Raw genomic sequence first — 22,035 nt, forward strand, 5'->3', positions numbered from 1 at the left:
TCATGTTTAAGTTATGTTTTGCTTAGAAGCGGAATCACTTTTGTGCTGTACATGACTGAGTCTGCGAACGCCGACGTTGGTACAATGCATACGCGTTTGACTTTTATTTTATATTCTAAATTTCATACGGTGATGATCTTTTTAATACTGTTAAAATCTAAGATAACATGAAAATGTTTAATATTTAATCTATGGAAAAGTAATATTTTTTTTTATTTGGTAATTAGAAGTGTGATTAAGAAAGATGGAATGTGAAGATTTAAAAGTGTTGAATTGAGGGTGTGGCGTGTTGCGATGAGGAAGATACCAAACACTTTGTAGAATGGCACGTGCAGTTCACATGCATTCTCATAAGGCAATTATTGAAAAAGGACATGTGGTACAGCAGTAGTGAGACATTGTCATGTGATTATCTATCAACCAAGGCTTCGTTAAGTCGCTTAGCATGGACGGTAGGTGCTCAGCCTCCCAGTACACTTCATCTTTTTTCACAAATTTTAAAATGTAAAAGACTATTTTCTTCTAATTAAAGCATAATATCTCAAGGACTTTGATTGATGTACTTATAATTTATTCAACACTTTAATTTATAAATCAGTGACAAATTTGTACTGGTTGTGAAGGAGGACAGTCAATCGCAAGCTTCATTTTTCATCAATCACTCTCTATCGTATACATTATAAGTATTTCAGAAGAAATATATGTAGCTAGAATTAGTCCTCACAAACCTCATATTTGATGTTAAAGAAAAAAAAATGATGGCATGATTATAAGAAAAAAAAGGAAAATGATAGCTATCCTATAATATGTTTATTTCGTTTTCTATTTTGTGGTTGAAAGTCGTTGAATGCATAATGAATATGATGTTAATAATAAAACAACCACATGATTGAAAAATCTACATACATGTATTGTGTTTATTTTTTATTAAATTTGCGTAGTCAATATTAGTTGAAAACAACAACCCACGAACGCTCTTGGAATCCGAATTAGTTCATCAATTAAAATTGTGTTCACACACACCACCGCTACTTTTCGTCACAAGTACATAACCCTGCCAAGAACAAAAAATACAGATATTGGTACAACCATTATATTATGCAGCTTCCAAACTTGACAATTAGAGTTAGTCCTACTCATATGCTTGTTTGATTTTTTTTATCTTAATATTTTTGTAAAGACCAACAATAATGATTCATTTTATACCTCAAATTTGATTGAAACGAGAACGATAACTTCCCTTTTATTTATTTATTTATGTATTTTGCTTCTGGTTTGTGACTAAGATATAAGATGAAAGATGATTGTGTTATGAATCTAGTATTAGTAATAATAAAACCAACTAACTATACTAAAACTACAATTTCGACAAAATATTCGTATTATGTACAAGTTCAACGGCTGAGAGAAAGTACCTAAAGGAAAAGGTCTGCATCCAGAACCAGAACTTTAGATAAGATGAAAAAAAAGTTATGACTAGTTTTAAAGATGAGGTTTTGATGAATAGATTCTAATGGTTGTTAGCTACATCAAGAAGGCTTGGTCTCTAATTAGTTCTTGAGAAAATGAACGTTTCAATAAAACAATTTTAGAGAATAGATTGAAAACTGATCAAAACAACAGAAAAAACAAGGGGGGAATCAGAATGTAACTAAGTAGAAGTATTTATTTGCTTGAGTTGCTTGAGCATAAGCGGTTACAAGGTAGAATCCAGAGGTGAAAGTCGATGCAGAACACAGAGCAAAGCTGTAGCACAATCATATGGCTCATGAAGCACGACACAGCTTGTTTCAAAATGTGACTGAGCCACCGATGATGGCAAACTATCTCAAAATTTTCGCCAACATATTAACTAAACAGACAAATGTTACATGTTGAAATAACATCAGCTAGAACAACAACCTGAGAAATGGTTACATACATTGCTGCAAGAGGAGGAGCAGAAAATCACAAGGACAAAACCAGCAAGCTTTAGGAGCAAACACAAGAAACAATGCTGCTTGGACAAAATGACATCAAAAACCACAACGGAATTCTGCAAGCCTTCACAATAATCTCAGTATTCGCGACTCGAATCAATTGATCTGATAGTTAATAATATTTGGTCCTGTTCCTTTTGTTTGCTCAGAGCTCTGCCACTATGGGTTCTTGTGACAAGGTGAGTTGTTGCGGTTTCTCTTCAATGGCTAAATCACCATTCTTAGCGGGTGAATTAGCTTCACTTGGCTCTACAATCAGAGGCAGAGTTTTATTTGTCTCATCCAATAAGACATTGCTGTCTTCAGTGGCTGCGACTACTTCAACTTTCTCTTCCCCAGTTGAAATGGATAAGATGGTAACTTCAGTTGTTACATTTGATAAGGAGGTTTTGTCATCATTCACTGCTTTAGATGGGGTCCGATTGGATGAACTGGTCTTTTCAGAAGTCAGCCTAGGAGGAAGAGACTTTCGTTGTGGCTTCTTTTGATGAACAAGAGTAACTCCTTTAGTGACGTTAGTCTGAGACACTTTCTCATCCAGACTTAATCGACTTTGTCGAACACTATTGCTAGTGTTTCCTTCTGTCTCAGAAACCGCTGAATTCTTCTTACGACCAAGTTTGGGAGATTTAGCTCTTGTAGTGGGCATCTATATTAGTAAGTCCAAAAGCTTATTAAATTTGCAAATGAGACAAGACCAAACTTGCAAACACAAAATAAGAATAAAATGACATCAACAATTACATGTCAGAGAGGAGGGCAGAAAAAAGTAAGATCAAAATAGTGTGCTCAAAGAAAGGGTCAAATAGAAAAGCAAACAAGACTTAGTTTCACCAGTGAAAGGATAGAAAACTGGGTTTTAGTGTCACTTTGGAGAGATTTAAAACCATCTGCTTATATAAGAAATAAGTTTCAATGATGTTTAAGTTTAAATAAAATTAGCACAGAAGCACCTGATCAAGCATACACATATTGATATAAGCAGATGGTTTATACAAATACAATTGAGTATCAGCTGGTGAACAAAAAACAGAAACAACGAAATTCAAGTAAAAATTGAGTCTCAGGAACACCGAAAAAGAATCTGATTGGACTTAACAATCTTGTTTTTTCGGGGGATTCAATTTTCATGCACTTTGTAACAGTTGTGTTCTATAACCAAATTGAATAAGTTTCACCTCCTGAATCAGTAAAAAAATAGTTTAAAATGTATCTTCAGAAAAAAGATAGTTATTTTAAAATGACCAAATTGACCCAAATTTAAAAGATCAAGAAATAAAGTAATCTTTTAAAAGAAAGGATCATACTGAAACTTATATATAAACTTAAGAAGCAAAAATATATTTTAGCTTAGATTTGATTAAAACCAATGTTATATTCGGTTTTCTTTTCTTTATTTAGAAATTGGTTTATTATCAACATAATAGTTACAATGAAGTTTTGAGATGAGAAGAAGAACAAGGTTCATTTGGCTCACTGAATATTAAATTTGACATTTAAGAAGCCACATGAGCAAAAGAGGAGAATTTTGATTCATATATTTTAGATCAAGAGATATTCCAAATTGTGTACACTATAGAGCAATAGAAGTTATGATTCACACTGAAACTAAGAAAAAGGGTGATGAAGCCATTGATTAAAACAGAAAAAAAAAGGATTGTAGAGAATCAATTTGGTTTCATATTAGGAAAGTCTATATAACAGAAGCCCTTTATCTTTAACTGGAATTGATGAAAAGGTATTGAAGCAAAGAAAAGACTTACATATGGCTTTTTCCGAATTAGAAAAAAATATGATAGAATGTCAAGTGTTGGAAGGCTTTAAAAAAGGAAAGTGTTCTTTTCTCGACTTAGATTTAGGCAATACAAGACATGTATGATGGATAACTACTAGTTTAAGAACTCCTAGCGATGAGATTATAGACTGTCCTATAAGCGCAAGTTTACATCAAAACTAAACCTTGAATCCTTGATTAACAAAGATTTGGATGTGCTTAATAAGCATTGATAATAAACAAGATGAAAATGGGAGAAGATACTATATCATATGTTTCTAAGTTATCTAGGATCAATTTTACAAATGATGATGAAATTAATCAAGATGGCAGTCACACAAGACATCAGTTGGGTGGTTGACACGAAGAAACAATATAATTGTCACAACACAAATTATAAAAAAAACTTTTCAGAACTACAATTATTTTACTCTTGTTTGAGATCATTTATCTATTAAGGTGCATTAAAAGAATTTGTCAAATTATCTATAGAAAACAAATATTGGAATTACTTAAATATAAACTTTGATAAATTATTTAACAATCAGAAGGATAGAAAATCGAAATTGATGGATGGATTATACTGGATTGGATCTCAGACATAAATTCATTCCAAGGCAGGAATGAGGATGGGCATTGCACCCCTCATTTTTCGAAAATTATAATAAAATACAATAAACTTTCATTTATGTACTCTCTAAATTTATATATCGACCCACCCTCAAAAGAGAGATTCATATGCTAATGTAAGTTTGTGTATAATCATTATTATACAGTAATATATACTATTTGTTTTTGAAATCAATTTCCGCCGTTCTTGGTCTTGAGTCCTCATGTCTGTCTAAATTGTTTGCAGATGCATGTATTATTTTGTTTATTTTGTCATCAAATTGTCTTTATTTTATATTACACTCTTGGTTTTCTTATATTTTTTTGTAAATAAATGTTTTAGGAGTAGACATTATGGTTTGGAAGGAATCTGCAGGGCAAACTTTAAACTTGGAATCAAATGGAATGAGAAAAGGCAGGTCAGAAGAATTTCACAGGCTGATTGTAGATAATTTCATGCTGGTGGAAAATTTTCCTGAGGGAGAGTTAAAGTAAAAAATTCACCACAACCATGAAGAACATTTTTTTTTGCATTTTGGTGTCAGTTTGGCCAAAATTGAGGGAGGATTTAAAAGGAAGAGAAATTAAGACTTTTGGTTGGGAACAATTAAAAGTCAGAGAAGGTCAATAGTGGGAAGTGGAGCTACTCTTATGCAACCAACTGTACCACCAATATTAGACTTTATCTTTTACATTATGCATGGCTAAATATACTCTAGTTAGAGAATTGATGTAGTATTCTGAAGTATATGTTTTTAATTTTTTTTTATGTTAAGTTATTCTGATTATCTTGGCATTTTATTTCCATTTCCGTTACATTTGTCTATTTATTTATGAAGAATTTAACACTTCCAAAATTGAATTATCAATTAGAGACCGAAAAAATTAAGTTTTGTAACGATTGAAAAATTGGACGTGCTTGATTAGATTATTATTACTTTTAACCGTTCTATTATATTTCTCAAATTACTTAAGGGATTGGAGATCTAGAATTCAATGAACAACTTCACATCTAATGCATCAGGAGTAAATAACTCTTAATTAACTCAGAATACTAAGAGTTCTTGCATCAGCTAAAAAGGATAGAAACATAAGAAAGAATACAAAATCAATTTTCTAATGTTTTTTATAGTAATAGTAATTGAATTTGTTCTTTATAATTGTAGTCATTTTTTCATTTTGTTAATTTTATAATTAATTGTTGTTATCCTTAATTTAAAATATCTCAAATGTGATGTTTATCAGCAGAGTGATTATTCAACAATTTCAATCTCTGTAAACTATATTTTTAGTACAACAAGCACCGATCGATACACTTGTCAAACCTACAACAGGTTTGCCACTGCATAAGCTATTGATGGAATGAAGTGAAAAAAAGTAACAAAAGGGCTTCAAGCTGCTGATATGGCTCTTTCGAAATTAATTCAGAAGAATAGAAGATTGCTGTACGCTCTAATTATTTGAGGGCACACTGGTGTATATAACAACAGAATATGCATTACATATGAATTAAAAACAAATCAGAAATTAATTACGCAGACAGCTTGCATGCAATCGACAAACAAACGGGTATGCATACACACACAAAGTAACTTACCTTTTTAAATTCCACCCTAGGAGGAGGAGGCTCCTGGTAGAAACTTGGCATTGGAGTTGCTTTAAATCCTAGACTTTTTCTAAGCATCTTAATCTCAGCTTCTTGGGTCTCCTACAAAAGAAGTTAAAGATTGGTATGATTAAAAGGCAACATCTGCATCTGCAAGTTACATTTCCACTAAGATATCAAATATTATCACCTTGGTTTTCGCTTGGAGGTTACTCTCCTCCACTTCCTTTGCATGAATCTTTTCCTCAAGCTTAGTGTAGAACTGGCCACCATGATAACATTTTTTTTTAAACTGAGATTATTCAAAGAATGGCAGAAGTAATAATTATATACCTCTCTTCTTCTCTCAGCTCGTTCATCACACTTGAAACTGAATCCATAATTTGGGAGCATCCCTACCCTGCGAAGTTTGCCATCTTCTGCAGTAGGACTTATATCGGGATCAAGGATAATGCATAATCATACATTTTGTCACTCTCATAAAAATTATAATATATATATAAAAAAAAAAAATCCACATCAGCTCTCCATTTGCAGTCGTAAAAAAAAAATGCTCAGGCACAAAATAAAAAAGGATACGAAGAAGATTCTGCTTCTCCTTGAAGATTAAGATTATCAGGGGCCCCTTTCTTTGATAATCGTGGTCTGTTCTTCTCCCTGTTTCAAAAGAAGTAAAGTAAAGTCCACTAGTCAACTAATGAAGATGGATTATTCATACTCAATCATTCTTCAACTAATATATGATGAAAAAACCAAACATAATTGAAAAGCAGTACATACATTGATGCCTCAGAAGGTGCCACGCTAGACTTTCCAGCATGCTGCAAGCATAAAATATAGAAACTATCAGATAGTGCCAAAACTGTAACTTCTATTAATCAAAATCAAAATGATAAAAGAAGAAACCAAGGGCACATAACCATTTGAATCCCTGACCATATACGAACATTTTCATAAACAAAGGTAACTACAAAGTTAGTTTACCTTCGACAGTCGAGCCTGCTTGTCAACCAATGATCTATTTTTAATATGCTGTCTTGGGATAGAGTCTGAAGAAAAAGTACCGTTGGAAACAGTAGATGCTACCTCTTCACCTTTTCCATCTTTGTTCTTTTTAATTGAACTTCCATGAACACCTCTGGGGCTTGGTGACTTTGCATTCTTATTCTTGACAGGACCTTTTCCTGCTTTTGATTGCTCTGTCTGTTCTACGATTTCTGCTTCTTCTTCCTAGCATTGAGAAAATAAATGAGATGAAATACTAAATTTGAATAGTATTAATGAGACCAATTCAAGGGAATAAAAATCCTCTCACCTTAGAAATGGTGACATTGTTCACACCTAAGTAGTCAATTGATCCTTCCTTGATTTCTTCCTTGGATGAGTAATCAGTTGCAATGCTATCATACTGGATGAAATTTTCAGAAATTCCATTTGAAGCTTCAGTTTGTGTAATTTTAGTGACAGCAGGGTCATTAGAGGCAATACCATCCATTCCAGAGTTAGATAATTTGCCATTTATACCATTTTGGTAGACCTCTTCAAGTCCATTGGCTGGTAAAAGGTTGCTTGGATCCATCATTCAAGCCAAGCTACAAGTTTCATAAAACCAATGACCAGCTACTTAGAGATAGTCTAACAAGAGTGAAAGGAAATAATTTTAACCATACAGAACAAGATTGTTCATATGAAAAGTTCATCATTTGTCCTTTAAGCCAGAATGGTTTCCCAAAAGTATCTAGAAAATCCTCATAGGCTTTTTTTTACTATCAAAAGAGATTGACTTCCATTTTCTAAAGACAAATTCACCAGCCTACGTATCCTAACGGAATGCAAGTTACCCACTTGAAGAAAGAAAGACGAGAGTGACATGTTAAAACAGCATGCCTGTCAGGTGGTGCCATGAGTCACTTACTAGTCAAAAGGGTGAAAGCAACATAACATATAAAATACAGTAATAAAGAATATAAACAAGACATTTCAAAAGCATAGACATTAATGAATAATGTGGAACACACTAGTACTAGGTCTAGGTAGATAATAGAATGCATCTAATCTCCACTTGGTGGCCAAGCGCATTAAGACAAACTATGAAAAAGGAGCTAAATTGACTTGCTTCCAAAGCACTCTCTTAGGTCTTAGAAACCAAATGAAAAAAAAAAAAAAAAAAAGAGTACTTAGCAATGAACTAGCATCAACAAAATAAGAACAGTTAACAGAGAAAATCAAATCAGGGGATACTAAAACAAGCCAGATTAGCATTCTCCACAGCACCCCCATGCGCAAAAACAAAACCTTGATCCCAAAAAAGTGCCCCCCAAAGAGAAACAATTAACAAAGCTCCATTTAGGCGCAGAATATAAATCAAGAAGTACACTACCATCTTAACTAAAGCACAGGACTTGACATAAACAGAGAAATAAAAATGAGATTTTGATGTTTTCCCAGAAATTATTACCTGAGGGGTCAGCTTCAAGAGCCGAATGGCATCGTGGGTTCAGAGATCTGGGGAACGGGGGATCCGAGTCCGACCAACAAGATCCGAAAGATTCAAACTGTGGTAGAAGATGTTGGTGATGCTGATGCTTTATCTATTATTGTTTTTTATTCTTAAAATAAAATAAAATGAAAATAGGGAAAAAGAGAGAAGGAAGAGAGTGTAAGGTTGAGAGTGAGAAGAGAAGTGTGGTGTAGGAGACAACGGTTTCATTTCAAATCCAAATGCTGAATTTCAATTTCCGGGTCAGGTCAAGTCGCTTTCTCTGCGGTACTCAAATTTTACGGTTACATCAAGTTATTTGGTTACTGCTTACAGCATTTAATCTTCTTGTAATAATGGAGTTTTATTGTACAGTATTTGAGTTCCTATATATTTTTGCAGGATGAAATTTGTTAATAGGAACCTGAAAACGGTATCAAATTGAATCGATCACTTTAATTTCAAGGCATGTAATAAAATTAAATTATATTTTGTAATATGTATTTTATGATAAATGATATCATTATATAAATGTTATTATTATTTTATAATTATCTTGAAAAAATTAAGAGAATAATATAATATTGAATTGAATTGAGACATTGAGTTTGTCCTTAAAATACATTATATTTTATTTCTTAAATTAAAGCTTATCAAGTCTTTTTGGATGGTATGAATAAAATAAATTGGTTATGAACACTTGTTTGTAGTTGTAATAAACGAGATAGTTATAATGTTTAAAATGCCACTCAAAACTATTAGAGTTGCTTGCTTTATTTTGATCATCATTTTCAAAGTTTAAGTATTACATGTGAAAAAAATATTTTGATAGCACGAAAATAGAAGGAAGAAAATTTGTAAGGAGAGTGAAAATAATGTTGGCTTTAATTAAATAAAAATAAGGATAAAATTTTTAGTATCTTTTATTTTATTTCTCATGGTTTTTTATTTATTTATATATAAAGGAAAAAGGACTATTTAAAATGTTTGTGTTGACATCAGATAAAAAAAACAAGACTGGTTGAAATAAATAATAGATAATGTGGGATAAATCAACAAGTGCCGTTTAATTATAGATCGCAGCAAATTAGACTAATATTTTTTTCATTTTTATATTTAACATTTAATCAACTTAATTTATTAATAAAATTAATGATCTATTTTGTGACTTACTATAAGTTATGTTTAGCCTGCCATGAGTGGAGTATTCGTTCTTTTGTTGATGGGCGAGGATTTTCAACTAGGGTCTTTGAGAATATTTGTTTTCTGGTTTATGTTTCGAGAAATAATACTTTTCACCTAAAAATGTTTTATGTTACAATAAAATTGTTTTAATACGATAAAAATATCATGTTAACTCTGAACACAAAAATAACATGTTACTTTTATAAAATAAATGAAATATAATAAATAATTGAATTCTTTAAATTTCCTCAGGAATTATTCTCTCTTAAATTATCCATAAAATAAGAAAATATATAATTTATCCAAGTATTCAAAGTTATAATAAATTACATTAAAATATAAAATTATCCATGTTACGTAAATGTTAAAGCTTCCAACTCTTTGCGAAGAATTTAACCCATAATCTCTCACCTTTTTTTTCAACTTTTATCATTAATATATATATATATATATATATATATATATATATATATATTAATTATATTTAAGTTCTGATTGTGTTAAAGGAGGAAATGTGGTCATAAAAAACTGTTCCATATGCCATGCCTTCACACTTTAAATTTAAAGAACTTTTGCATGAAATTTATTGGCCCTGCTTGCTGATGCTTCATAGCAACTCTGAATAAACACCACCATTAGCAGGTCAATAAAAATGCACGTTGCCCCTTCAGTGCAAGTTAGACCATTCAACTCCTGAATTACATGTTTTTCCACCTCACACCAGAATTCACCAGCTTGACATACGCATTTTTGAAATCTTCAAAGAACAGATTCTCACTGTCGGCGTATTTTTTAATCCATCTGTTCAATCAATGGAGTTGTCTTAGCTTATGCACACAATAAGAAACATATAATTAGCATAAATATAGACATGCAGTGCACCAGGATATGTAACGTGTAAGTGAATTTTTAGTCATCAATAATAAGATATAATAAAATGGTCCAGCAAAAAAGTTTTGTTAAAATCTTTCCCTCCAAAACACTTGATTGACAAACAGACAATTTTATGGACAATACTGACTCTAGTTTACTTATATGACAACATTGTTTTTAGTACGTCGTTGTTTGCTCACATGGACAAAAAGGAATCAGAAATGAAATGAGTCCCTAGGCCAACAAACAACTATAATATTAGCATTTGAACAGGAACATGTAGGCACGGGAAAATGACCTAGGTGTTAGAAAATTCACATTTCAGATTTCAATTTTAGTATTGTGTGTAAACTCGTTATCCAGGGGCAAGGACCAGGTTTAAAAGGGCATGAAAATATACGAATTATAGTATCAGAAATCAAACTGTCATAACTTATCCATTAACAATTGATATGCAGTTGTTACTTGTTTTCAATTGTTTGTTTTCAATTGGTGAATTGTTTGCCTTACCTGTTATTTTCTTGAATTCTGGAAAATAAGTAAAAGAAAAGCTTCTCGTTTTAATTGTTTTATCTTTTCAGATAACTTACTTGAAGTATTTAACACTTTTGAACTGATATTTTAGTGCTTAGCCAGAAAAGGAAAAAAACTGGTTGCCAATTTCATACAAGTGTAGCATAGGTTGTCAAGAGATACGGAACCTTAGGCATTCATCATCCTCAACAAGGGCATGATCTGAAGGAAGGCCAATCATACTCGACATACCACCTGCATAAAAGAGAACAGGCGGACAACTATAATAATTAAAAAAAACGATGAAAACAAACCAACAGACATGTTAGGTCTTTCCAGAAATATGAGTGCAGAGCTGCCAATTTGGCCTGACCCCAGTTTACTCACAATACCAGATATTAATGTTATTTGTAGTAGTTTATGGAAAGACAAACTTGATGCCATGAAACTGAAAAACTTGATGCCATGAAACTGAAAAACTTGATTGGAACATTAACATCCAGAGCAGACTAGACAGAAATTATGTCTTAATCCAGTGGCTAAGCCTAACAAAGTAACATGCATTCAACTCCTGCATTTCTTTATTGTTTGCTTCACAAAACAATGATTGGTTGTTAGAGAAGATAAGCTTTTAAATTACCTGAAGACGTCCATGGCTTTTCCAAAAGGACCTTATAATATGAATTATCAAAAGAATTTGGGCTTCCAAAACCTTTGCTTCCAATAGTATGGGCTCCGGACAATGCCACGAGTTCTTGTGTTCTATGGAAGAAAAGCTCCAAGAGGATAAGGATGCTTAAACAAATTAATTTAGGTAAAATATATTGAAAAGTTTATACAATAACTGATAAACACACGATCAACGTTTAGTAAATAAAAAATCACTATATTTATGCCTTATTAATCTGGTCTAGAGATAAGACTTTATAAGATACAATAATCAGTTTGCCTCTGTAGTGTTAAGATTCTCATGTAATGAGCAATCAGACAGCTTTTAAATGATGTATAGTTGCAAATAGGTACAAATAAACAACACTTTATAGCATAAAAATACAAAGTAAATTAGGAGTTTTCCTTATACTCACGATAAGCCTTTGCTCTGGAAACATTTCTTCAAACCAGAAGCATTAAGAGATTCCTCGGGGAGTCTCCCTTCTGGATCAGGCACCCTATCATTAAAATGAATACAAATATTATTTGATAGAAGACAAAAACAGGTTTCGTTATGTGAAAACCAATGAGTTAAATTCCCTTTGAGGATTTTTGTTTTCCTTCCTGCAAAACGGTTGATTATTCATTAAACAACTGATTGAACATTATTCAATAATTGCATAAAAATTATTTTCAGAGAACCTAATCTAACAAAACTAACATTTAACTGCTTGTTTTCATCCTATTGATAAAAACCAGTTGCTTGTCACGCAGTTCAAACTAACTAGAGTACAAGATACTAGAAACCTGGCCTCTTACAGTGCATCTAGTCTGCCCAGTGAAACTTGGATAGGTGGGCCTCCACATACTTCAACTGCTTCAGCTCCAGCCACAGCAATCATGTCCGCCCAAGATACTAAGAAAGGTAAATGAAAACGTGTTGGTCTACACCAAATTATCACTTACTATTAGCAGCAGTTATCAGATAGAAGAAGGACCTGGTTGGATGGCATCTATCTGAGTCTTTGCCTTTTGCAGAACCTAAAAAATATACATCCACTAAGATATTAGCTGGCAGTTAAATGTAAGATAAGATATTCATCTTAATGATAAAGTAATTCAAACTATAGAACATACTATCATGTGGAATTCTTCAAATAGTAATAGAAAGAGCGGTGACAGAAGGGAACAAAAAAATAGTGAAACAGAGCATGCCTTTACTGATTTTTTCAGGCCGGCATTTTCGGGTCTTTCAAGTTCATAGACTATAGAACCATTCATACCACCTGCAACAGAATGGAAAGAGCATAAATATACACACACACATTTTGAAATTGATAAGAATAAGGAAATTGACGTTACTGTTGATGATGACACCATTACCAAGAAAACATAATAAGAGACCGCGTAGTTTCCTTTTTAATTTCTTAGCTCATGCCTTGTGAACACTTACCTAAACAAATTCAATCGATGAGCAAAGGCAAGAACTACTATTGAAACGGAGTTACAGAAAAGGTAACGCAGAGATATAGCATGGAAACTTAAATCTTCCATATTGATAACTCATTACATGAGGAGAAGCCACATAATAATTTTGTTTCAAAAGAATTTGCCATGACTCATCCGAAAAAGTCATCACTGCCTCACTATCCTTGTTTCGTTACCATTCTAGCGTGGATTGGTGTTTTTGCTGGAAAGCTCAAAACCCTCATCAAAATAAGCTTGGAATTGTGCATAGCTTTAGTGTTATGCTCCTGATGCCAAATTGGATGATCGAGAGAGCATGTGTAGTAGTGGATGCAAGCTTATTTATACTATCATCCAAAAGTTGGACTAGCTACATTTTTAACCGGAAACAAATAATATATGCATAGACATTGTAAAGGTTATTTATACCATCATCCAATCCATTCCAATTACAAACCATTATAATAACTACTTTTAAACTCATACTAATGATAATTTTCAACTGTTTCAGACAAATATCTCACTTTATTGCACAAGAGAGTAAAATTTCATTGGGTATTGCTAGAAAACTGGAAGGACCGACAAAATTAACAGCAACTTTGAGTCACAGGACAACATAAGTAACAAACCTGAATTGTCATTGACGTCAAAGGTTCCAGCATCGTGGAAAACCAATCGAAGCACCCCAGCTGCCTTTCCCTTAGACAACACCTTTCTCACCTCTTCTTTAATGAGAAGATATTCCTTTGCACCTGCTCTTCAATGACCACAACGCATTCAAGACATGAGTGTAATATTGTGATTGCGAATAATTTCGTGCGCACCAACCAAAGTTAATTATATACATACTTACTGCAAGGCGTTGGCTGGGAGACAACCTATGAGAGGAAGAAGACATGGCCACGTCACTATGCATATCACCTCTCTCCTGCTGCTACTAGAAACCGCTGAATCTATAATATACAGTTACCGTGTTGAGAAATTGTGAAGTATAAACGCAATAACAACCTTGTCCGAGATAGGTTTTTGGTTCAAGGTTGTGGTCTCACTCACCTGAAGAAACATCGTCGGGGCGGAACTTGACAGCTGAGAAAGATGAACGTTGGGATTTGGCGGGAAAATGAGTTTTGGATTCGCCTGAAACGGTGCCGATTGAGCACCGCACAACGTGCTTATTCACACCTAATCTCATTATCTCTGCCCAACGCCACACACTCAAACGCGCGTCTTTCTTTCACTCCCTCCTCACTTATTTCTTTTACACTTTCATAGTTTTGATATCAAAATTAACATTATACTAATTTGTACTACATACTTTTTTCTTAGCTTTTTATAAAAATAAATCTCAACAATACGTTTTAAAATTAATAAGTAATTAATTAATATTATCGTATCTAATTTACTTCTATCCATGCTATTGTCCTCATTTATATTTATGTTTTTTATTTATATAGATAGATACAGAGAGGGACGACGAATTTGCATAAAACTTTAAATACTTAAATTATAATTTGTTTTCTAAATTATAAAAGTTTCCCCATATTACAATAACAGAATATTTTTAAAATAAACCGTAATAAAAAAAAAGAAGAAGAAGAAATTTTCTAAATAGGAAATAAAAATATTTACCTTTTTTGAATTGTGGCGGAAAAGGAACAATTATTTTTTATTGTGAAAACAATTCGATGACCGGATACAGGATGAAGTTTAGTTTAGTACTTGGATTGTCTTCTTTTTAAGTGTTGTTTTACTGTTTCGGATTAAAACTTAAATGAATATTGAAAACTACGATTATAGGTTGTGATGATCGAAAAGGAAATCTGTTCTGAAAAAAAAGAAAAGAAAAGAAATGCAGGGTGATTGTATGAGTAACTATTCATATTACAAAATTTGAGGAAGTTGAAGAAAATGTACAAGAGGTGAATGGCTCTGCTGCATTAGATACTAATTTACTGAAGAACACAAGAGAGAGAAAAGAAGGAGGAAGTAAGTGTTATCTAGGCCCTGAAAGACGAACTGCAGAGAGGTAAGCATCACTGTTACAGTCTGAGGGAGCAGAAGAGGTGGCCCCTTCACTGGAGGATTTGAAGACAGTGGCATAAAGGCGAGAACCCAAGAAAGAAGTGGTTGGAGGGTTAGGAACAGGGCAAAGACCCTCCAACATTTGGACAACTCTACTCATTGATGGCCTCATTGACATGTCTTCCTGTATGCACCACAATGCAACTTTTATAGCACATTGAAACCTCTCATCATTCTCGTCAATTCTCAACTCCGAGTCAAATATATCCCTCACCTTCCCTTCTTCCATCATTTTGAACGCAAAAGTTGGGAAATGGGATTTCTCTGAAGACTCACCAGGATCATAGTTTTTCCTTCCCCCGATGATCTCCAACAGCACCATCCCGTAGCTGTAAACATCACTTTTCTCTGATATAGCGTAGTTTGTTATCCACTCCGGCGCAAGATAGCCCCTCGTGCCCCTCAGTGTTGTGAAAACATGGCTTTGTTCTCGATTCATGAGCTTCGCCAGCCCAAAATCAGAAACCTTCGCCATGAAGTGTTCATCCAGAAGAACGTTTTCTGGTTTTATGTCACAATGAACAATCTTCGAGTCACAATCTTCGTGCAGATAAGCAAGCCCTTTTGCCGTTCCCAGAGCTATGTTGAACCTAGTATCCCAATCCAACAGAAACTCACCTTTGTTTTTCTTGAATATCCATTTATCCAAGGAGCCATTAGGCATGTACTCGTATGCAAGAAGCCTGTGAGTTCCATCAGCACAGAATCCCTTAAGCCTCACCAAATGGAGGTGATGAATGCTGCCAATGATGCTAACTTCAGCCCTGAACTCTTTCTTTCCTTGTCCAATACTTTCCAATTTCTTCACTGCTATTTGAGTTCCATCTGCTACAACTCCCTTATACACTGACCCGAAACCCCCTTGCCCAAGCTTCACAGAAAAGTTATTGGTGGCAGTTTCAAGGTCCTTGTAGCTGTAACGGATTGGCATACCGGTTAAATTCTCCAAGAAATTGGCCTCTTCTGAGCCATCTGAAGGAGACTCAGGCACCCTTTGCTTTCTTCTTTGGTATCTAACTCCCCAAAAGACCAGACCACAAATGACAAAAAAGGTTACTAAGACAATGATCACAACAACTATGGTGTGCTTATTGCCACTTCCACCGCCCCCAGAACCCGACCCAGAACCTCCTTCACTCGACACCTTGATATAAGAAACATAACCAGGATCAGAAGCAGGTTTCTCAAAGCTTCCTACACTGTCCAACAAGAAGCAATTCCCCGAACTTCTCTGGAAGAACATGGCAAGGCAAGAACAGTTTCCACGGCAAGATGTTTGGCAACCGGCCAAATCGGTTTTGGAAAACGGTTGAAGAAATTGAAGCGCAAAGTAATCGAGTCCATCATCAGCTTTAACCAACTGAATGGATTTTCCTGAGTCACCACCACAAGGAGAGTCAAAACCAGGTTTGCAACTAGGAATAACAGAAGGGCAGCTACACCTCTTGTTACCCGTGCATATGGAATACGCATCACAAGGTTCTGGAGTACTGCAAGAATCTTCCGGAATTGTTTCAGAAGCAGCATTTGACCCTCCATTGCTGAGGGTGTAGAAGGTGATGAAGCCATCACTCCCCAAAACAGCAATCCAAGTCGAATTTGAGTCTTGACCTGAAGAGAAAATGAACTGCGACAGCAGCGATTTGCTCTTGTCATAGAACCTCCATGAGTTTCCACTAATGCTTGCTGAAGCCACTTCATCGCCGCCCTGGTTGATGATTCTGCGGCTGTCCGTCTGCATAGTCCAATAAGGCTGCGGAGTTTGAAAACTTGCGGAGAGAACAACGATGCCAGACTTGATCTCAAGAACATGGGTCAAGTGGTTGGTGCTAGGATCACTGACGAGTTTCATTCCCTCTGTGAATTCCTGAGTTGGCAGCAAAGTATCTGTTGGATGGCCGAAACTCTGCCAAATCACTGTACTATTATCACTCCCAAGCAAAACCAAATTCCCAGTGTCACGCAATTCCATTGAAGAAACCCCTCTGCCGCTCGTGTTCGTGGACCAGACCACGGTTCCATCTTTCTGCAACAAGGCGTTGCCCTTGTCATCAAACACAAAGTTGTCGGAATTAGCAACAGGAACTGCTCTATTAGCAGTCCAAACGACCCTGGAAGTGTCCACGTGGATGATTGAGAGTAGAAACAAGGTGGTGTCATTCGCTGTGGTCACAAAGCCAAACGAAAATTGTCCCTCGTTTGATACGAGGAATTGGCCATTTCTGTCAATCCAATTCATTTGAGAACCCTTTATCCCCCCGGCGGAGATCCTTCCGGTATATTGATTCGCAGCCAAACAAACATTGCACAAAAGGAAAAGGGTGCCCACAATATGCAAGAAAAACCAATGTTTTCCCATGTTCACCCAACAGCGAATATGGAAATCAAACGAACAGGTAAGAAATAAAATTCATCTGAAAGAAAGAAAAAAAATCTAACCGCTAGCAGTACGAGCGCAACCACCCAAAATAGAATAAGAAGTAAAGAGAAGATCTTTCTGGCGGTGTTATCTTTAATTCAATGCTTTATCAAGGCCATGCAACATAAGGAGAAAGAAGAGAAGAGAAAGATGAACACAGCAAAAGGGGTAAGAAGAAAACAGGATTGACCAAACAATAAGAATAAAAGATGAATTTTAATACAATGAATAGTGATTTAACACGTGAGAAAACGGAGTGTGAGCATTGGGCAAGAGGGTGATTGAAAAGGAAGTGTGGAACGGAAGGGTGGATACGGCACGGCGGGTTTGTGGTTATGGAGGAGCAGAGAAAGAAGGGAAGAGAGGGGAAGAAAAAGTCAACAATGACAACTGGAGAAAGTACTCATGGTTTGACCATGAGTCTATCTGTCTCAGTGTCTGTGGCACGTGAAAAGAGAGAGAGATAAATAGATAGAAAGATGAAGTTGGAAACAGAAGAACAATGAATGAATGAATGAAGGTGTTTGTATTTGTATATAGCAGCTTGGTGGATGAAATGGTTTCAGACTTTGGATCTGACTTTGGTTGTCTCTGTACTTTACAGCTAATTCTGGTTTAGGAACCGTGAAAAGCATTTAAGGAAGGTGTCTTCTTCCATTTTAAATTCATTTTTCTTGGATTCATGGATTCACCCATGATTCGATAACAATCACTCATAACCAAATAAATATAAGAAACTTTTTAGCCTATTTCCAACTCTGAATATTAAGATAATAACTTTTAACCTATTTCTAACTTTTTATTAACAGTTTTTCTTTTCTATTCCTAATGACTCTGTAATCTTTTTTTTCTTTGGTCAAGATAACTCTGTTCCGCTTTGACAAAATTCTTCTTTTTTTTTATATAATTTCAATGCAAATGGTGACATGGTTAAATTAAACAACTCTGCAATCGGTTCATCCCTTGGTGGTTGTGTTATCATTCTTTTTGTACACGGAAAACAACTTAAAAGAATATTTTTTTCATAGTCGAGAGGACAATGATTAATAGTTTCATTATTTATTTACTTAGGTCTGTAATTAATAAAAAATTAATTAAATCTTTGATTTCTAATAAAGTAACAATATAATGTTATGTATCCAATTGATAGCAAATAAATAGTAAGGATTTTGATTTTGCTATAATATAATTTATGTCAAATTTGTAGTGATGATTTATTTAACTGTCAACTTCAGTTCCAACCGAAAAAATAATTACATTATCGTATTTAAATATGATTAAATATTTATTAACCTTAAAATGTTTGCATCAATGTTTATTACAAATGGCTCTTTAGTTAAAGTAGAAAAAAAAATAACCTCCATTATTTTTCTTCCTCTAATTATACTCTTATGAAATCAGCATTGAAAAAAGGCACCAGGCCTTTGAAAAAATGCAGGAAGCCTGATGTTTGTAATAAATATTCCAATAATTATCAAAATGAAAGGAAAGAGATAAGGATAGCATGTACCAGTATCAAAAATAGATCATTAAAATCCTCATTATATTAAAGGTGTTATTAAAAACTTTAATTACGTGTTATATATCATTTGATATACACACGTCTTCAAATCTCAAGATTTAAGAGTATTATTGATTATAGTTTATGCACTTACACTAACACGTGTTAGTGACTAATATGTGATACATCATTCATACGTATGCATTAGCCAATAAAAACGTTGGAATAATCAGTTCTTGTATTTTATTATTAAATGCAAATGAATCCACAAAACATGCACTGTTTGGACACAGAGTATTATAATGCAACCTGCTTTCTAACTTTTTTTATTTATTTATTTTATCTCTTCTTCCGTTTACTTTAATTGCAATTTATTGCTCCCGTTTGGTTGGTGTGAAAGACTGCGGGACCCAAAAGATTATGTTAAAATTAAGTAATGAGTCATTTAAGATGATTGTTTTAATTGTACTATAGTTTAAAAACTCAATATTTCTGATAATAAAATGTTTTTTTTTTATCAATTTGAACAAGCAAAATAGTATTGCATTAATTTTATATTAGGTTTTATCTATTTTAAAAGGAAGCATTGTGACTGCACTGGTACAAAACTTAACGAGTTTGGTTTATATTAATGAAAAGTTGGACGAACGTGAGGAAAGCGTCAAAGTTCGTGCAAGAGAAGAAAGCGGAAAATGCTGAGTAGATCCATTTTTCTATTGGAATTTATCTTCCCATAGATCATTTCTTGTTTCCAATAAATAAATCTTTTTTTTAATGAATATAAAATTAGTAGGTGGTCCGTGTTTGAAGTGAATTTTAAACTTAACTCAATCCTACAAAATTGATTTGTAAGATAAGATCTACATCTCATTTATATATTATAAAATTATTTTATTTTTAATTGACGTTAATTTGTATTTTTGAAGGGAATAAAAACATACATATAAAGTCAATTATTGTAAATACACATGAATCTAAGATATGTCAATTCTGTTAACCTTTTAAAGACAACATCAAATATATTTGGTGCTTAATAACTTGAACTCCATTCACGATAATTTGGTCTAGAATTAGCTTCTAGAATATGGGGTTCAAATCCTTGTTTTGGGTTACGTCGTAGGTTAAAAAGATCCTTTGACTCTATCGAAAACTTGTACCGAAAACAGTTAATTAATTAATTGATTAGGTGCTAAGCACGCCAAAAAAAGGTACCAAGTAACCCACCATGAGAGCGAGTGGTTAAATCCATCGACTATTAGCTCTGTGATTAATTCCACCATCACTATTATTATTAGTGTGAAAAAAAAGGAGAACACAAGAGATACGAGCAATTTTTAAATAATTTTTTCTACACCATCGTTCAAACACTTTTCTAAAGTCGTAATATTAATTCATTAATATAGCAGTAAAATTCAGACCTTTTCTTCGGCGTTCGGTAGAATTATAGAACAAATTTCTACCACAATGCTACTAAATAAGTATTGTTGTTGCATTGACTAACGTTGTATCACTGGTTAGGCATATCTAATTGTCGAGAATTGTGGCTATAATAATACCTTTAAAAATTAGACAAGTTGTTATGATGTAGCACTATTGCTCAGTATTTATATATTGATGATAATAATGAGGGTGTATCGATTTAAGCAAAGTAGTAAACGACAATAACACCCACGCAAAGTTTTTCAAATTTAAAAAGTGATGACGTTTTATAAAACTATGAGTATGTTTGAAATATTGTTCGGTTACACTCTGCTAAAATATTCTAAGAGGTGAATAGGTATTGAATATGCATTAGACTTACAAAGTGAGATCAACCTAAAACCAAACCCGCATTAAGAAAATTTAATGCACTAAATTAAATATTTAGTAGGTATTTCAAGTCGATATAAATTTAAGGGTTAAATATGTCATGTTCTCTTAATCTGTAAAAATTATAATTAATCATTTTTAAAAATTTTGACTCAATTTAGTCTCTCAACTTTAGTCATGCGTAAATTTAATTTTTTTAACAAAATTCTGTAAATTTGTTTAACGTTTTAAACGTGTTTTATGATCACACATATAAGTTGTTTATACTGGTTTACATATGTCTTCTTCAATTGTGACTTAAAAATATGTTTATAACCTTAAATAAATTTAATATATTTTAATTAAAATAATTCAGCTTACACATTTTAAAAAATAAATAATTAAATTGATCTAATTTTTAAAAAATAATTAATTTTAATTTTAACCGAAAAAAATAATATATTTAACTTTTAGGACGTTACTTTTACTTGCACCGTCAAAATTGAAAAAAAAAATACTGCAAGCACTGGTACCTGAATAATTGAATATTTTTATATGGATCGGACCCTTTCACGAGGATCCACATTAAATACGGTGCACATTAATCTCAATGCACATTTTCTTAAAGAATCGATGATCTAAATTTTCTTAACCGAAGAATGTGCTTTGATTTATGTGAATAAATTTTTATTAATCTCAATATTTTGTGAATGTTGCTAGTCTCAAGAACCTTCTAGATCTTGTTATGCGTGATTAAAATTAAAATAGGTAATGCGAGATATTTCGAAAACAGTGTAACTTTTGTAAGTGATTATATAAATTTATTGATTTTAACTCCTATCAAGCGTGTTATTAAAATTGGTCCAGCGTATATTATTAAATACGAGTCTTTTTGTTTTTCAGCATAACATTCACCAGAAAAGATATCCAAAGTTACCCACGACTAACATTTACAAATGACCTCATCATTAGATAGGATAAGCGGACAACATTAAATCACCAAACACGTCACACACCGTCTTTTTACTGTTAACCCGTTTTATCATCTCGAAAGTTTTTCTTTAAGTAACATTTTAATAAGATAATTTGATTTATATAAATTAACTTAT

General features: G+C 33.4%; 3 protein-coding genes across 4 annotated transcripts; all 3 read right to left on the reverse strand.

Moving 5' to 3' along the window:
* Positions 1–1,646: 1,646 nt before the first annotated feature.
* Positions 1,647–8,682, reverse strand: LOC114164013 (protein WVD2-like 5). Its single transcript, XM_028048463.1, has 9 exons — positions 8,427–8,682; positions 7,284–7,560; positions 6,953–7,198; positions 6,749–6,789; positions 6,548–6,625; positions 6,302–6,398; positions 6,159–6,230; positions 5,960–6,070; positions 1,647–2,628 (listed from the first exon to the last, which is right to left on the reverse strand). The coding sequence occupies exons 2-9, from the start codon at positions 7,548–7,550 to the stop codon at positions 2,125–2,127; spliced, it is 1,416 nt and encodes a 471-aa protein (XP_027904264.1). The 5' UTR covers positions 7,551–7,560; positions 8,427–8,682; the 3' UTR covers positions 1,647–2,124.
* A 1,242-nt stretch (positions 8,683–9,924) lies between these two features.
* On the reverse strand, positions 9,925–14,412 carry LOC114162470 (putative L-ascorbate peroxidase 6). 2 transcript variants are annotated; one of them, XM_028046378.1, is made up of 10 exons: positions 14,190–14,412; positions 13,990–14,089; positions 13,766–13,893; positions 12,885–12,955; positions 12,668–12,710; positions 12,489–12,585; positions 12,104–12,187; positions 11,659–11,780; positions 11,207–11,273; positions 9,925–10,433 (listed from the first exon to the last, which is right to left on the reverse strand). In XM_028046378.1, the coding sequence occupies exons 1-10, from the start codon at positions 14,326–14,328 to the stop codon at positions 10,331–10,333; spliced, it is 954 nt and encodes a 317-aa protein (XP_027902179.1). In that variant the 5' UTR covers positions 14,329–14,412; the 3' UTR covers positions 9,925–10,330. The 2 variants fall into 2 exon arrangements, with proteins under 2 accessions (XP_027902179.1, XP_027902180.1); XM_028046379.1 differs by lacking the exon at positions 14,190–14,412 and having other exon boundaries at positions 13,766–13,888; positions 13,986–14,089.
* A 565-nt stretch (positions 14,413–14,977) lies between these two features.
* LOC114163840 (G-type lectin S-receptor-like serine/threonine-protein kinase SD2-5) lies at positions 14,978–18,261 on the reverse strand. Its single transcript, XM_028048196.1, has one exon. The coding sequence runs from the start codon at positions 17,575–17,577 to the stop codon at positions 15,130–15,132; it is 2,448 nt and encodes an 815-aa protein (XP_027903997.1). The 5' UTR covers positions 17,578–18,261; the 3' UTR covers positions 14,978–15,129.
* Between the last annotated feature and the right edge of the window lie 3,774 nt (positions 18,262–22,035).

This window comes from Vigna unguiculata, chromosome 9 (genome assembly GCF_004118075.2).
Source record: "Vigna unguiculata cultivar IT97K-499-35 chromosome 9, ASM411807v1, whole genome shotgun sequence".
NCBI classification, from domain to species: domain Eukaryota; kingdom Viridiplantae; phylum Streptophyta; class Magnoliopsida; order Fabales; family Fabaceae; genus Vigna; species Vigna unguiculata.

What these genes read in the sequence shown, in the direction of transcription:
- LOC114164013 (XM_028048463.1), bottom strand. Translation starts at nt 7,550, where the DNA reads ATGATGGATCCAAGCAACCTTTTACCAGCCAATGGACTTGAAGAGGTC. An exon ending in GCACCTTCTGAGGCATCAAT is followed by an intron (nt 6,626 to 6,748) that starts GTATGTACTGCT and finishes CTTTTGAAACAG; the next exon opens with GGAGAAGAACAGACCACGAT. An exon ending in CTAGGGTGGAATTTAAAAAG is followed by an intron (nt 2,629 to 5,959) that starts GTAAGTTACTTT and finishes TTACTAATATAG; the next exon opens with ATGCCCACTACAAGAGCTAA.
- LOC114163840 (XM_028048196.1), bottom strand. Translation starts at nt 17,577, where the DNA reads ATGGGAAAACATTGGTTTTTCTTGCATATTGTGGGCACCCTTTTCCTT.
- LOC114162470 (XM_028046378.1), bottom strand. Translation starts at nt 14,328, where the DNA reads ATGAGATTAGGTGTGAATAAGCACGTTGTGCGGTGCTCAATCGGCACC. An exon ending in CTGGGCAGACTAGATGCACT is followed by an intron (nt 12,188 to 12,488) that starts GTAAGAGGCCAG and finishes TTTTAATGATAG; the next exon opens with GGTGCCTGATCCAGAAGGGA. An exon ending in TTCCAGAGCAAAGGCTTATC is followed by an intron (nt 11,781 to 12,103) that starts GTGAGTATAAGG and finishes TTTCTTCCATAG; the next exon opens with AACACAAGAACTCGTGGCAT.